This window comes from Alternaria viburni (genome assembly GCF_023758015.1).
Source record: "Alternaria viburni strain BMP 2772 chromosome Unknown scaffold_19, whole genome shotgun sequence".
NCBI classification, from domain to species: Eukaryota; Fungi; Ascomycota; class Dothideomycetes; order Pleosporales; family Pleosporaceae; genus Alternaria; species Alternaria viburni.
Genome location: NW_026055788.1, coordinates 141,113 through 157,179, shown reverse-complemented (window position 1 = coordinate 157,179; position 16,067 = coordinate 141,113). Strand labels below are relative to the sequence as shown.

The 16,067-nt window shown below is 52.1% G+C and overlaps 5 protein-coding genes across 5 annotated transcripts; 2 read left to right on the top strand and 3 right to left on the bottom strand.

Annotated features, from left to right (window-relative positions):
• Window positions 1-643: 643 nt before the first annotated feature.
• J4E79_008161 (uncharacterized protein) lies at window positions 644-1,584 on the top strand (the record flags this gene model as incomplete). The annotated part of the gene is made up of 2 exons (XM_049357020.1): window positions 644-836; window positions 908-1,584. The coding sequence occupies 2 exons, from the start codon at window positions 644-646 to the stop codon at window positions 1,582-1,584; spliced, it is 870 nt and encodes a 289-aa protein (XP_049208384.1).
• Window positions 1,585-5,915: 4,331 nt separating this feature from the next.
• On the bottom strand, window positions 5,916-7,693 carry J4E79_008160 (uncharacterized protein; the record flags this gene model as incomplete). The annotated part of the gene is made up of 2 exons (XM_049357019.1): window positions 5,916-7,243; window positions 7,294-7,693. 2 exons carry the CDS (start codon window positions 7,691-7,693, stop codon window positions 5,916-5,918), a joined length of 1,728 nt encoding a protein of 575 aa, XP_049208383.1.
• A 622-nt stretch (window positions 7,694-8,315) lies between these two features.
• J4E79_008159 (uncharacterized protein) lies at window positions 8,316-11,542 on the top strand (the record flags this gene model as incomplete). The annotated part of the gene is made up of 5 exons (XM_049357018.1): window positions 8,316-8,340; window positions 8,392-8,447; window positions 8,801-8,836; window positions 8,886-8,995; window positions 9,121-11,542. 5 exons carry the CDS (start codon window positions 8,316-8,318, stop codon window positions 11,540-11,542), a joined length of 2,649 nt encoding a protein of 882 aa, XP_049208382.1.
• A 1,403-nt stretch (window positions 11,543-12,945) lies between these two features.
• Window positions 12,946-14,497, bottom strand: J4E79_008158 (uncharacterized protein; the record flags this gene model as incomplete). Its single annotated transcript, XM_049357017.1, has 3 exons — window positions 12,946-13,072; window positions 13,125-14,127; window positions 14,197-14,497. 3 exons carry the CDS (start codon window positions 14,495-14,497, stop codon window positions 12,946-12,948), a joined length of 1,431 nt encoding a protein of 476 aa, XP_049208381.1.
• Window positions 14,498-15,313: 816 nt separating this feature from the next.
• On the bottom strand, window positions 15,314-15,874 carry J4E79_008157 (uncharacterized protein; the record flags this gene model as incomplete). The annotated part of the gene is made up of 1 exon (XM_049357016.1): window positions 15,314-15,874. The coding sequence occupies one exon, from the start codon at window positions 15,872-15,874 to the stop codon at window positions 15,314-15,316; it is 561 nt and encodes a 186-aa protein (XP_049208380.1).
• Between the last annotated feature and the right edge of the window lie 193 nt (window positions 15,875-16,067).

Below are 16,067 nucleotides of genomic sequence, written 5' to 3'. Positions count from 1 at the left end.
GACAAACGATTGCCAAGTAGCAGACTGGAATGAGAAACCAAACAATGAGTGACGCATCATGAATGGGTGCTCTCAATTTATGAGCCATGCGACGAGCGAACGCGTGCGTAATCTATGGGCGCATCTCGCCTCTGACTAGACCCCACTTGGGCAGGCATCCTCTGTCTTGACCTTACATCCCGCTTGTAGACATGTACCTCAGCATACACGTTCCTCTTTGTCAACGATACTTTTTGGCAACTCAGTTCTAATGCGACGGTCCTAGATCTCTATTTCCTCATACGAGCGATATACACGTCCTTGGCGAATGACGACTTTTACGGCCCGATAAGCAGCCACTTGTCCACGTCTACCAAGCACATGCCTTTCAACCCATGTACAGGAATCATCTAACGAAACCTACAAGTTTGACTGTTGATCCAAGTTTAGAAAGAGGAGAAGAAGGAAAGAGTTAACGTGTCGCGCTGAAACAAACGAAAAGAAACAAACACCCGCCCCCACCATTTGGAAAAACAGCACCGGACCCTGCACCTCTTTTTCTACAGGCAGACAGCCAAGGGAAACATCGAAGAGATATAGATAGCCTCGCGGGGGACTATTCCTGAGTGGATTCGAACCACGGTCTACACCACACCTTGCCAATATGGCAGCACAAACAGAAAACAGCACGTACATGACACCCAGCACAGCACCTAAACTCGCAGGAATGGGTGGACCTGTGAAGCCTACACTGCTAGCCTTCCATGGCTCAGGAAGCAACGCGACCGTACACACAATCCAGTTAGCAAGACTAATGAGGGTGATCAAAGACCATTTCGAAGTCGAGAGTCTGGAAGGTATGCATAACCCATCTCCACCCACCTTCCCACCCCTTGAAATGCGCTCCCATGCTAACAACGATCCCAAGCGCCATTCCCCTCCCAACCCGGCCCAGGCATCCTCCCCTTCTTCGAAGGCTGCGGGCCCTTCAAACGCTGGATGCAATCCAGCGTCACCATCTCCGACATGAAAGCCGGCAACTCCACCACCGCCATGCCCTCCGAAGTCGAAGACCTCGTCCGCAGCACAGTTGAGCGCATCACCTCCAGCGGCGGCAAAGTCGTCGGTCTCATCGGCTTCTCCCAAGGCACCAAAGTTGTAGCTGGGCTCCTCAAAGGCTGCGAAATCCGGCGCGCACTCGCTGAGAAGGGGAACGATGTATCGCGGCTTGCGTATCTGGATTTTGAGTTTGGTCTCAGTGTTTGTGGGTCGTATCCGCCGCCGCTGATACCGCCTTCTGCGTCTGCGGCGCTTGATGCAGCGGTCTCGTCGTTTGGGATGAGTGTGGAGGAGCGCAAGGAGTTGATGGAGGGGAAGATTAGCTTGCCGGCTTTCCATGTTCAGGGCCTGCAGGATGAGTGGAACTGGGCGGGGCAGGGACTGATTGATGGGTGGTATGAGGTGGGTGAGGGGAAGAGTGTGGTGAGGCATTGGGAACAGGGTCATCTTTATCCTGTGCAGCCGGAAGAGAGCCAGGAGATTGGGGAGTGGATGTTCGGGGTCCTGGGGCGTGGAGATGGGAAGATTGGGGGCGAGGCCCGGTGATGAGGCGACGAGCGGAGGGAGCGTAATAGCTATTGAAGGCGATAACGCGGAGCAAGAGGGAAAGGCCATATACCTTGTCGCAATGCAACAGGTAGTCCAGCAACAACTAACACTTGAGGAAGTGGGAAGAGAAGACTAGTCACAGGCAGAGAAGATCAAGTTTGCAGTCAAAATGTTGATTTGATGAAGTGCTGCAAAGATTCCAACCACGACCAAACCCCTTTGAAGATATCCTTGAAGAACCAACACTGAATTAAACCAGCCCAGAAGCCATTCCTTGCACCCAAAGACCAACAAGATTCCTTGCTCAAACCACCAAGACCATGAAAGATCGAAAAGCCCATGAAGAACCACCACCACCAAGTCCAAACCTCCTACCACCAATTCAAGTCCAAACTGACCAGCCGAGTGTGCGCCAATCCAACAACCGGCAGAGGATCTCATCCAAAGCTCTTACACACCGGATGCTTCTGCGAACAGTGACCACGTTGATATCAGCCGAAGCCAACCAGAACCCCATCGAGGCACGCCAGTGGTATGTAAGCAGGGTGCGCAAGACCGCAGTAGTGGTTGTAGGCCAGGTATAACAACCAAGTTGTCATTGACCCTCAGTCCTCCTGACACAACCACAAGCCGTCAAGCGCTCCAAAAGCACAACACAATCTTGTAAGGGTCTCTCACCCGTCGCAACCACTCGATCTGATCATTGTCGCGCGCCGCGGTCGGTAAGGAGAGTCGAAGCAATCTGTCGTAGTCGCAGATTGGTTCAGTCGATGATGGGTGGACTCGTCCGATCGGTTCTTGAGCTTTGTCGTATGCGAAGGAGCATGCTGGAGATCCAAAGTGATGATGAAGTTGAAGTTGAAGTTGAAGTTGAAGTGAAGTGAGGTGAGGTGGAAGTCCAGCATGTCCAAGATGGATGTCGATGAAGAAGGAGTTGATTGAAGTTGTTGATGTTGTTCTGGTGAAGGTCAGTAAAGGATGGTCAAGGAAGAAGGAAGAACCTACTTTTATGTATTCTGAACAAGTCAGAAGACATGTTAGTGAACAACGGAGAGGGGATAGAAGCAAACCTTGAAAGCTTCTAGGCTATAGCAGCTGGCACTTGGTGGAAGTGAAGTCGACATGAACGTCCAGTGAAGAGTTGATGGATACCAACATGGTGATGGCTGAAGTTGGAAGATGTGATGGTGTAGCCTGAAGGTATCCGAAGATAGAAGCAAAGCAAGGCTTCACATGATGTGATGGTGTAGTACTGGAGAAGGTCGAAGGTGTTGAAGAAGTGTTCAAGTATACCAAGTGCCAAGGTAGAATGAGTGAATGTATGTTGCCATGATAGACCAGAGTGATGAAGGTCAAGGCTAAAGGATGATGAGGTAGAAAGAGCTTGAAACTTGGTAAAAGGTACCTGAGCTCCAAATTGATGTGTTGGCCATTGGGCGTTATGGTAGTGGACGTGGAGGTAGCCAAACTAAGTAAGCCCTCAAGTCTTGGCGGCGCTAGCGTCACGTGATGCTCTACTAGCGCCTGGCCGGCAGATCATCGGGCTGCCTGCGTCGGCTGGAGTTGCTCAGGTGGAGGGGGAATGTAGTGGTTGAGTGACCGTTTGTTGTGGTTGAGCCCAGGCAACCACTTACCACGGCAACGCTAGCCGGGGACAGCACGCCCGTGAACGAAAATCGAAGTGCCAATATGAACGTTCGGGGTATGAGAGTATCCGTACTAGCGTACACATTGCGGCATTGTCGCTGCAAGTCTCGCCAGGGCGCCCTGTGGCTCACCTTGGTTGTAGCCAGCGACCCATCGATGACAGTTGATCGTCAGCCGGAGTCGAAACTACTCTTTTGCAAGAATGAGAGACTGTAAGAGAAAATAATGTGAGCTCCTTCGTAAGTAAAGCCTTCCCTAAGAACGTAAGGTCTTCTAACAAGGTAGCCATGCTAGGTAATAGGCTAAGCTACGCAGGTGAATAGGTAGGCCAGCTACAGAAGTATGTATACCCGCCCTCTCTACTAAGGCTAAATATAGAGCGTGCATAGCTAAAAAGAAGCATTTTACACTCTCTTTAGTAGTAGTAATAAGCTATAATAAATTATAAAAGGGCTATATATATAAGTTAGAGGGGTATAAGTAGTCGCTTTACAAAAATTATACTTTATAGGGCTGCTTTGCAGGAGTTAGAGACTCTGTATTGTATTATTAGATGATAAAGCTAATAGTGTTGACCGCAAGGTGACCGTGCAAGTGAAAGGAGTTTCAGGATAGCATGAAGTCTCTGGCTATCTATACCTACGTATGTATCTTAATTCTCCATTGCTGCTGCGTCACTGAGATGGTTCACCGCCCTCGGCTTACCTAGGTAGGTAGTGACTGGGGCTGCGATGAGCGACGAGGCGGCGCTTCAAGCTGGGTCAAAGGTACATTCAGCGAGCGATCTTCGACTCAATGCTAATGAGGTCGCCTGCTTCATGGTCAAGTGCTCGGGCTGCCGTCCGTTCTCATCGCGCCTAGAGGCACTCACCAACCGACGGTGAGACCTAACTCATGGCGGACGACGGCCCCCGCAGCAGCTGTCATTCAATTCGATCGCCAGTATGCCCAAGTACGCGCAACTCGAATCACCCTCGCATAAGACATAAGGAGGATTATGCAGAGCCTCTTTACTACGGCGGCCCGGTGAGTGACAGTCTGGAGGCTGCGCCGCGGCGATTGACTACGGCAACGGATTGCCATGCGCAATCCAGCCAGCAGGGCGGTAGCGACTCCGAAGACGAGATGACAGATATCTACTACCGTAGAAGAGCCTTCGGCAATAAGGGCAACCTATAGAGCAAGGAAAGAAAACGGTTGCGATACAAAGCTAGAAGCAGGCTCTGCATGGCTAGCTCTTGCAGCTATTCATGGATGTGACGGACGCAAGAGCAAAAGAGACATGAGAACGCAAGATATATCTAGCCTTGCAGTGAAGTGGAGCCCTCACAAGCTCGGAGTATGTGTCATGGAGACCGTTAAGCTAGAGATGCCGAGAATTCTCGCGAGCTTGGAAACGATGATGATGATGTTCAGGCAGTGCTAGGATACTGGTCAAGCTCATAGTCTAGCTAGTGTAGCGGTACATCTGTCGGTCCTATCTTCGAGCCGGCATATTCGAAGGTTTGTACGAGTGTTCTGGTGATCGCCGGTTGCCGGTGTATGCCAGGATCGGTACTCGTACTTCAAATGCCGTCGTAGAATCATGGCGTTTGAGTTCCGCAATGCCAATAGCACCGCCTGTTTCAACATCCTAGTTTGAAATCATGCTGATATCCGATTGACCTGTGTGTTCTCACACCGTACATAAGCTAGCTCAAAACACAGATACAGGGTCAACGAGTTACAAAGTGCTCGTAGCAAAGCATGACTTTGGCGGCATCAAAGGCCGAAGAGTGATTTTTGTTGAATCCGGGACGGTACAAAGAGCGGTAATGTAGGCATTGTCCGATGAACATACTGTCCATCCAGTTGGTACCATCGTCGGCCAAATCTCGTCACTATAGCAAAGTCAAAATGTAATCAACCCGCAAGCACCTCGGTTCAACAATTTGTGCGCCTGCAAATGGTCTGAGCATGGATCGTATAAAGATACTAACCGTGGTTAGCTCGTGGCTACAGAGTACCTGGGATCCTGAGTAAGCTTGAGATGACGGCAAGGTCCTTACCTCAGCACCCCACGTTTGTCCCACGTAGCACGTGCGCCGCTTACCAATGCCTAGGTAATGAGAGCCAACGGGTACACCGAGGTAATGTTACGCAGAATTCTTCTAGGCTTTCTCCACTGACCCATGGCGTCGTTCCCCAGCATTAGCGGCCCGTCTCGGTGTTGAGCGACTGTATCCCTAGCTAGTTTCGCGACGGAAGGCGTGTCCTAGCGTACCTAGGTATCATCCCCGACCGGGCCTTCTTCCTACTTTGAGCATCGCGTACGAGGCGACATGACGGTACACATAGCGACATCATATTCAACCGGTGGTACCGTAAGGATGTACCAGACGCATTGCACGTGTGCTTACATCGTGCAGTGGCATGTCGGAAGCTGCACCAGTCCGCCTGGGAAACTCCGACGACACTGTGGGGCGATGTGGGGCACAATACACATCATGCCGAGGCGCGATTTTGGGCCTTCAAGGTCGTGAAGGAATATCAGCAAGGAGATGCTGAAAAAAACGATTGATGATAACGAGATAGGAAATGAAAGGAGGACGTGATGTACAGGTGCAACAACGCTAATTTGGGTATTCAAGACGACAAGGTAAGATGAGAAAGATCTATGACGCAACAATGGCTGGGCCTCTTCAAGTCTGCAATAAGGCTTCATCAATCTCCCAATCTTCCCAAGTAGGCTTATCGAAACCGTTGGGACGAGAGCTGCGTAGGAAGCCGTTCCAGTAACCTTCAACGCTGACCACGGGTCGGATTGTCCTGACATTGGCTTTGAATCCCTTGCTGTAACACTCCTGCATGTGTCGGTCTTCGAAGAGCTCTGGGTGCGTTCGTCTCATTGTCTTCAATGCTCTCTTTCCAACTTCATCGACCGAATCGTGGTGTCGCAACTGAAAGAACTCCTGGTCATGTTCTTTCCGTAGCTCCGCCATCATCCGGTCGTCGTAGAGTCCAAGTTGTAGTAGGTAGATATCGTACTGAACCAACGACGTGGTACCTAGGTAACTTCCACCAACCTTTGCTCGTCTGTGGAGTCCAACTAGTGCAGCGATGGTGCCCATGCATCCTGTTCCATAATCACTCATAGGAAAAGGTGGTACAACAGGCTCACTCAATCCCATTGCTTGACCCTGCGCCCATGCCACACCCGTCACGCAGTCTGCAATTTGCTGCCAGCCTGGACGTGAAGACCATGGCCCAGTGTGACCAAAACAATTCTCGGCAACGTAGACAAAGCCTTTGCCGCGCTTTCTGGCAAGGCGAAGAAGCTGCTCGGGCCCGTATCCCAGACGATTTAGACTTCCGGGTCGATAGCCATCCAAAATTACATCTGCCGATTGTAAAAGCTCCTCGAAGGTCTGACGGTCTCTTGGGTCCTTCAAATTCAGGTCGGTGGTATGCTTGCCGATGTTTGCATCCACTTGGAAGAAAGGTACGTCGGAGAGGTTCGGCGATGTGACTTTGATGACCTCAGCACCGTATTCGGCGAGCCCCCGACCCATAGCGGGCCCGGCAATGATCCGGCACAGTTCAAGAACGCGGATACCGGCAAGAATCTGTGGTTTGGGCGTGTTTGATGACTTGAACGGAAAAGGCGCCGCGGGAGTTTCGCTTTCGAGAGTTTCCACCTTCCAAGGCGGTTGCTGAAGAAGTGTACGTCCGTGTGGGGTCCTTTGGAAATCTTCCCACTTCAGGCATGTCACACCAGCTTGTCCAATGTCTTTATTCATCTCTTCGAGCTGATCGACAGTGTATCGACTGACATGATCCTCAATGACCTTGATGCATTCATGGTAGTCTGTCAGATCAGGCCGTGATCCTTCGAGACCGATCATGTTCAGCGCTTTGGTTGCCTCAAGAGATCCATGAAGGTGAAAGTATTCTCCTGGGTTCTTGGTCTGATAGAGGTTTGCGGATAGTCTGCGGTATAGGATAGATTGTGCTTGAAGCAAGTCGGTGTCTGTCTTGGTCAGTATTAATCGTCGGCCACGCTGAGGCAGTGAGTTCAACCTTTAAGTAGCTTCTTAGCCCTTGGGTCCGATTTATCGAACCCGCCCACCGTGGCTAGATAGGTAGAGAATAGAAAAGCTGTGGCTCTTTCGAGATCGACAGCGATACCGCGTGGCGTTTGAGCATCTTGTAGATCGGCGATGGCAGATGCAACTCCTGCTTCAACCGCCTTGAGCGCAGAGATGGCCTCTGTTTGCTTCAGTGGGCTGGGAAAGTATGGGCTTCCGGTGTTTGCGGTCGAGAATTTGACATTGGCGATGTGTGGCAGCGACTCTTTGGGCAGATTGTCTTTCGCCTTGGTGAGTAATTGTTCTAATGCTGCCGTGGTTCCCGCCAGCAATGTGTTGGCGTGCGTGGCATTTTGATGGTGACTATTGTCAGATCCTAGATATGGCGCCATTTCGAAGAATGTACAGACAAAATAGGACGGTACAAGATTGTAGCAAAGGGAATCTCAGGGTAAATACTCGTAGCCCTTCCAAAGACGGCCCGAGGTAAGGTTGCGTGGTAACGGCTTTGCCGTTGAAAAGCTGATTAGCGGCATGTCGAGCTTGTTGACCGTATGCGGTCATGACCATTGCTATCAGCATCGGCTAAGAGCGTCCTGCATGCATACCAACGGGATGAGTCTAAAGGCGGGCTGGGCTGGGGTCTGTAGGCCGATTTCATGACGATCGGCAGACGTCCAGCGCTACTCGATTTTCGGAACAGTGGGAAGCCCAAGCTTCGCAGCTTCGCGACAACCACGAGGGACTCGTCACCCAATTTCATCAGCAAGGCCATCAGGATCTTACTGTGATCGTCTTCCTCTCATCAATACAGACGGCGAAGGCTGCGGAGACCCTTTTCCGCGTCATTTTCGCGTAGCGTTATGGGACTTCCATGACTCGCTTCCATCATTACCACGAGTGCATCTTCCGACCAGCTCATCCATCCGTCGCGTCGGCAATGTACTCCCAGGCATTGACCATCCGGATTCGCACGTGATAACGACTGCGACTACCCGCGGAGTCGATACCGTGATGACGCGACCCAAGGTCCCACCAGGTTCGTCTGCGCTCGTACTGGCGACTTCACGGCTAATTTGACGCGTCGCAGACCAACGACAGCGCACCGCTCAGGCGTGCGAAAGTTGCAAGAGGAGAAAACAGAAGGTCAGTTCAATTTCTCAACTGTTGCGTCGCGACGTTTTTCGCATTCGGCTACAGATGCACTTGGCACAGACCCCTGTCGACGTTCACGACCTGCAACTTAGTTCTTGCATGCCATTACGCTAGCATCTTGAGGTTGACATGCTCACCGATCGCCGTGTGGAGGCATTGCGGGAGGCCATCGGCTAGCTGTGCGGCTCCTTCCTGTTGTACAACGTGAAACAGTCCGGCTGGGCGATGCTTCACCCGAACGCTTTGTAATCATGGACAGTATCTGCATGGGCTCCTTCGCAAGATGACTCGCGGACACGTGCAACTATGCTCTCTAGTTGGCATACGAGACTGACAGATCACAGTGCAACGGCTTCTGCCCCTGCAACACATGTGATAAGGTTAGGCCCCCATCCCAACTGCATACTGCAATGTATTGACTTTAGATAGCGCAAGTTTACCTGCATATACGCGGATCGAGATCCGAATTCTCCAGGCGAGGACCGACCACCCGCAAAGAGACGTACAATTGAGAGCGGCAATGACAGCGACAGTTCGATGTAAGTATCTCGCATCTCATCACTCTGCCAAATACATTGGATTCTGCACTTTTCCAAAGCGTTGTCTATCGCTTTATGCCTAGACGCTTTCCGAAGCATACCTCCGCTGACTGCTCACTTTATAGTCCAACTGACAACCGTACTGTAAACACTCCGGCTGTCGAGCACGCACAGACAACGCCACTTTCGTTACATAACCGCACGTCTTCTGGTAACCATCCAAATTTGTTGACACGCACACTCAGTGTCAACCAAGAAGTACCGTTCAAGTCTCCAGGCCCAAAACCCAGTATAGAGCATGCAAACAGCTCAATCGATCGTCTGGCTGTCAATCATGATAACACCAGTGACCGGCTTACTCCGACACACGCTTCCACTCCAAATGATGGCACAGATGAAGTGGCGGAGTTTCCAAGCCAGAGCCGCATGTTACAAGATCCAACAGGTCGAGTGATATACATTGGCGATGCAGCTACCCTATCGTTTCTTCAGCTCCTCCGGATGATGGTCGAAACGGTAGCCGGCCCGTCACCGTTTACAACTGACCCTCGTCGTCACAAGATAGTCGAAGGCCAGTACTCACTTCCATTGGGATATCGACAGTCGAGTCTACTCCCAGACGAGCGAACGGCACGCGTGCTGGTGGATGCCTTTTTCGTCAATACCCACGGCTTGTTGCAGGTCTTCCGACGTGACTCTTTTCTTGAGAAACTAGAGCGTTGCTACTCCGATCCGCTATCTGTCGATACATCTTGGTCATGCTTGCTCAACCTCGTTTTCGCCATCGGCCTCACCATGGCGACACCACTTTCAGGAAGCCCTGAGGCGCTGATAATCGACAAACTTCGCAGTGAACACCTCGACAGAGCCGAGGCTTTCTATCTAAATGCTAGGAACATGAACGATCCGATGACAGGTTTGGAGGATCAGGATTTCTGGTCTGTCCAAGCGCTGCTTCTCATGTCATATTACATGTTGGCCAAAAGCAAGCGCAACACGGCTTTTGCTTTACTTGGGATGGCAGTACGGTCTGCACTTGCGCTCGGCCTCCACAGAGAAGAGACCATGGTCATCTTCAGCCCCGAAGAACAAACACAGCGCAAGGACCTTTGGCGGTCGATATTCGTGATGGATCGCTTACTCTCTTGCTCTCTTGGCCGTCCGACGGCCATATCGGAAGACGACTGCTCAGGAGATACACTCCGCCCGCCCGACAGTAGTGTTCGCAACCAGTCATGGAGCTTCAGTGCAAAGACTGTGTACGACTTCAACGAGACTGGCCCGCCTGCTCTGGAAGCCACCGTTCGAAGCTGCAGAGTCATCGGCGTCATCTTGCGGAGGGTGTACCAGCAACGCAAGATCAGCACTCGTCTCGCCCAAGAAATATCGGACATATGTAAGACATGGCCCCGGTTGCTGACGCCCATCTTGCAATGGCGACAAGCAGCGACTGCCTCGCCCAGTCAAGGCGTGGCCATCTTGCACGTCAACTTATTCTACTGCCATTCCGTCATACTTCTTACTCGACCCTTCTTACTGTACATACTCAACAAAGAGACTCAGCGGCATGTCGAACAACCTGGATCGAGAGGGCCACGCCCTTTCCACCGCATGGAGCGATTCAGCGAGGCGTGTGTCATCGCTTCTGTGCATACCATTCTGCTCATACAGAACGCCTACGAGGCTGGTTATCTGTCCCGACGCAACCCAGCTGTCATCTATTTCCTCTTCGCAGCAACTCTTGTCGTCCTTGCCAGCGACTTCGCCGGCTTATACCAGATCGAGCTAACGGACAACTGCGTTGTCAATGCTATTAACGTCATGAACTACTGCGCTGAGAGCGATCAACAAGCAAGCCGTCTAGTATACATCCTGAGCTCTTTCCGAGACGTCGTCGCACAGCAACGACTACGCCGGCGACAAGATTCAACAAGTAATGCGACACTCCCCAGCATCGCATCACAACTCTACGGCAGGCAGATGCCGCAGCAACAACGCAACTCTGCGCCCCAGGCACCCGATCTAGCGCGCGCATCAAACCCAATGGATGCAACACCACGACTCCATCAAGTGCCTGTACACATATATCCCGGCATGCAGACAGCGCCGATCAACGAACCGGTACTGACGTATCAAGCCTCTGAGCAACACCACAATCTCGGTCAAAATCAACACCATGGCAGCGTTCAGAACAGCCCTGCTCCCACAGGAGAAGACTTTAGTGTCCATCTGTCTCCTATACAAGAGCCCCCGCCGGTAGACATGGCCACGCCATCGTATACATCGGCCTCGAGAGCGCCCTCACTATCAGCTATGCTCGATCTATCTGCTTTGGAAGCAACGCGCGTGCCCAGTCTGCATTCCGAGGAGAGCGGACAAGATGAGCAGATTGACTTTGACGCACTGTGGGCCTGGCCTAGTAACACACCTGCGATGGGCAGTCCACGGGCTATGGAGGCAAGTGGGGTCAGCGAGCGGGTGCAGGGTATTAGTGATAGTGCTGTGCCCATGTTTGGGGTTAGTAGACAGGGGACAGATGGTCTTTGAAAGGGTGGATATGGTTTGGAGTTTTGTAGCATTTTCGATTCTTTGTGCATACTAGCATGTGCATTTGGCTATTTGTCAATCTATGTATTCCGATCCCAGGCTTGTGGTACAGGGCGAAATGCGATGACAGCTGACGTTGATGAGGGCGTCTCTCATCTTCTCAAGCATCTTTAGTGGTGTCTGACATGAACGCGTTGTTGTCAGCTATCTCCTTCTCACTTGTCCGACTTTGTCGCCATTCGTGCAAGCAATTGGGCTAGACGAGTGAGACAAGGACAGGTCGAGGCGAAAACAATGGTCGTCTTCGCGGCCTGTAACGCGATGTGCAACCCTTGTACCGCAGTGAGGACCTTCTCGACGTGAATAGGAGCGAGCCCGCAGTGGTCGCATTCGCCAGGGCGTTTAAACAGAGCAATCTCTTTTTGCATCGGATATTCGAATCTGAATGCCAGTGATTGTAGATGCATGAAGTTTGCTTGCCAGACGGTCGAGACGATGTAATCGTGCGGCAACAGGGCGAACAAATCGAAGGCGTCATCTCCTCCGAGCGGCGACTTTGGACTGCGGCTGAGAATGCAACGCATTGCCGAACTTCCAGTGACTAAAAGCCTTGGGAGCATCCAATACAAGTAGTGGGTACACGCCAGTACTTCCATCCTCCTAATGAGGTGTCCATAGGCTGCCGGAGGATGTTGCACGTGTGCACATCTCTTATCTATGTCTTCTTCGATAGTAACCTGGAACACGTTTCGCATATAATACGTCTCCAAAGCGAGTGCGGTGAATTCGCGGTTCCGAGTGCCGATGATGGACGTAAGCTGTTCTGCGAAAACACGAGAGTGTGCAATCGAATCAATCCCGTTGGTTTGATCAAGGTTATGAGCCAAAATCTCCACCTTCAACTCATCTGGAAGCCGCGACCAGCCATGGAAGGTAGCAGGCGGTTTGGTGTTGGAATCGTCCATGTTGCTTTAGTTGCGACGAAGAGAGATCTGTGAGCCGTGTCAGCTTTTGAGTAGAACAGAATGATCAATGAGCTATCGCGCGGACGATGTAGACGAGCGCCCACCTTGGGGTTGTCTTAACGCGCAGACTGTCTGCACTCAAGACTTCGCGTTCACTGCTGTAATTGTGAGCCTCGTAGATCTGTATGATGTGGTCTCCTCACCGAAATCCTGAATCGTTTAGAATCAAGGCAAAGGGTGTGAAGAAGTGGCGAAGAGGTGAGTGGTGTTATCTACTGTAGCTGCCAAGCCTAGCCAACTCAGGACTGTGCGCTCCAGGTTGGGAAAGAGCAATGCTGTATTAGAGTCACTGAAATTTTGGAGGGCACTGTGAGAAATCTTGAAGAGCACTGTGAAATTCTTCTGGTACCTAATCGTACATCTCACTCGTGCTGTCTCTTACAACGCCTCCAGAATGCGCACATCGCTCATCGCTTCAAAGGGTATCGTCTCGCTCCCCACGCCTTGCAACGCCCACTGCAGGGTCTTCTCTATCGCACGCCTACCTGTGTGCTCAAGGGGTAGCCTGTATAATGTTAGCAAGTGTAGCCTCAATAGGGGTGTTCGGGTGGACTCACCAATGGCCTGCTCCCTTGATGATCACGACCTGACTTCCCTTGACTAGGTAATCGCGAGCGTTATCAAACGAGAGCCGTTGATTGAATGCAGGGTCAAATTGTCCCATCATGAGTGTCGAAGGGGCCTTCAGTGCGCCTTGTGGTGCCATGCTGGACAGGGTGCCTGATGCGGACAAGGTCTGCGAAGAAGCAGCTTCAGAGGAGATGTTGTACAGCGCGGCAGTAACCTCGAGCGACTTTTCCCACTTGCCGAAAGCCAGGCTGTCGCGATAGATGTGGATCTTCTCGGACATGCCGCGGTCGCCTACTCTGCTCTTGACAGACTCGCCGTATCGTTCACCCTTGTCGTTCGCCTTGTCTAGCTGGGCACTGCTGGGGCCAGTAGAGATTGCCATTGCTTCAGCAGCTTCCGTAGGTTCCAGGACAGTAGGAGCCTTGCCCTTCTTCGGTGTGCCTTTGCCGAACTGGTGGAGAACACGCAGGAAGAAGTAGTTGCCAAAAGTCGCAAAGACGTTGTGAAGAGGCCAGGGTAGATGGAATACGAAGATGTAGAAAGAGCTTCGGAACTGTCCAGCCACAGGGCCGAGTGCGTGTAATCCATTCTTCAGCAGACGGAAATTGAACGGAGAGTGTATCCATGTCCTCAGCATTTGCTTCGCCAACAAGATCCTGTTCGTCGCGTTCGAGTGTAGTAGAGCTGTGACGGCGCCGCCTGTGATGATCCAGTGGTCAGCCAGGACATGTGCCTCAGAAGCCAGCCGGCCAGCAATGACCGCACCCCAGTCGTGCGACACTACCACTACCTTCTTGCCTTCCGACAGGAACTGCTCTCGTATGCCAACAATGAACTCGCTCAACACCTCGAGCATTTCGTTCGGGCCGTATGCGGACAGACTGTCGGAGCCGCCATAGCCAGGGAGATCGACGGCTATCAGGATGGAGTCCTTTTGTAGGGAAGCGGATTGGAGGAGGTGGCGCCAGATGAGGTAAGAATCGGGGAATCCTGGTCTTTGTTAGTTGCGTAGTCCATTGAAGTTTGGTACCTGCATGACTTTGCTTAGAGAACACATACCATGTAGAAAGATGGTAACATTCTTCGGTGGTGATGATCCGGTGTCCTGGTTAACGACATAGTGCAGGCGGGTACCGTTGGTGGTCTTGTAGAAGGCATGCTTGAAACCTGGTAGAGGCTCTCGGTCAAGACCCCAGAAACTCTCTTGCGCAGCAGCCAACGCGCGCTTCCCCTCGTCGCTATCTTTCGCCCAGAGCGCCCCGTTCTTGATGACTGCCATGGTCCATACTCCGGCAAGGCTGAACAGTCCAAACCCAAGTTTGAAACCGCTCCAGGCCAGACTCCCGAGTTTGTCTGCCATGTTGGCGTTTTGGCTGGATATGTGTCGCAGTACAGCTCTGCTCCGATTTCTCCAGTTCAGGCACTCAAGGAAAGTTCGTGCGCATGTGTTGGTGGTGGTTGTAGTTGAGCGACGGTCCTGTCACATGTAGCGCGAAAGTAGAGTTGAGAAAGTGCGCTCAAAAATCAAGGTTGGCTGGTATCCACCCCCGCATGCTGGAAGCAAGAACATAGTCCTGACTGTAGCGGTAGCCCCAGGGGCAGATCGCGATGGCGAAGCAGATGACCCGCGAAACCACGCGGCAGAGACGATCAAGGGTCCTGTGTGTCCATGGAAGCTGCAGTGATGATCGTTGAGGTATGACGCTATTGGCCATAGCTTCTGCTATGCCGCGGACTGACGCAGTCTGATCGGTCGGGTAGCTTCGTCCCCCGGTTCAGGGTGCAGTCGCTGGTCGCCTGGGCACCGGGTTAGGGCGATGCGCGTGCTCTGCGCATCATTTAATTTATGCTTGAGTTGTCACCACTTAGAGCTGGGATATCGTGGGTCTACTCGTCTATCTACGAGATTGTACGCGCAATGCTCGTACGTCTTTAATGGCAATCATGGCATGTGCTCTTATCTTGGATGGGAACAGCAGCCATAGTAACATCTGACGTGTGCGCATCGCGATGTCCAAAATCGAGGTCCTGCCCTATTGTGCACAAAAGCTCGCTCACCTGGAACTCAACGCTTCGCCCCCAATAACTTTGACATTCCAATGTCGGGTATCATAACAACTCCAACGTAATCTCGCACAAGAACTCCAATGTCCACAGGCACAGTGACTCTCAGTTCTCATCTCCGCTTCCCCTTGACCCTCTCCATGACCCTCAACTCGGCACTCCTCTGCAGCCTGAGATCTTCCAACTCCCTCTCAATCCCTCTGTTCTTCTCTACAAGCTCTTTCCTCTTCTCCATCCTCTGCTTAGCCTCCTCCAGCTTGTGCCTCACAACATCTTCCACCACCCTCTCCAGCTGCCCCGCATCCTCGATGCCATGCTCTCTGATGAAGCGGTCCGCAAATTCCTCAATAGTGTGTGGTGATGGCCCTGGACCACCTGTATGATATCCGTTTTGGTGCGTCATGTAGAGCCCCGGCACGGCGGAAGGATGTGTACGCAGGTGCGAGGAGAGCGAGATGGGCAGTTGCGATGCGGAGATTGTGGGTATCTCGTCTGAAGGCATTCGCGGCGAGGGCTGGGGTGGTGGGTTGAGGATGGTTTCCATAAGGCTGTTCTCAAACGCCTCGTCGTATTGTACTGTGGAAGGCGAGAAGTCGACCATGGGGGATGTGAGTTCGGGCTCGTCGCGTGGTGTGAGGGGCGCGTTGCCCATTATCGTGTCGTGGTTGCTCATGTTGTCGTCTTCGCGTTTGTAATTAGCCGTGCGACGCGTGATGGAGAGAAGCAAGGTGTTGCGATCCGAAGTTTGTTGAATTGAGGGGATCCGTCTCGAGGCTGTCGCGATGATGGGGCTGATGCCGCATGACTAAGCCCCAAGTTCCGCAGCACCTCCGCGGTCGCGACTTGCCCAACTTTTGCCTACCAAG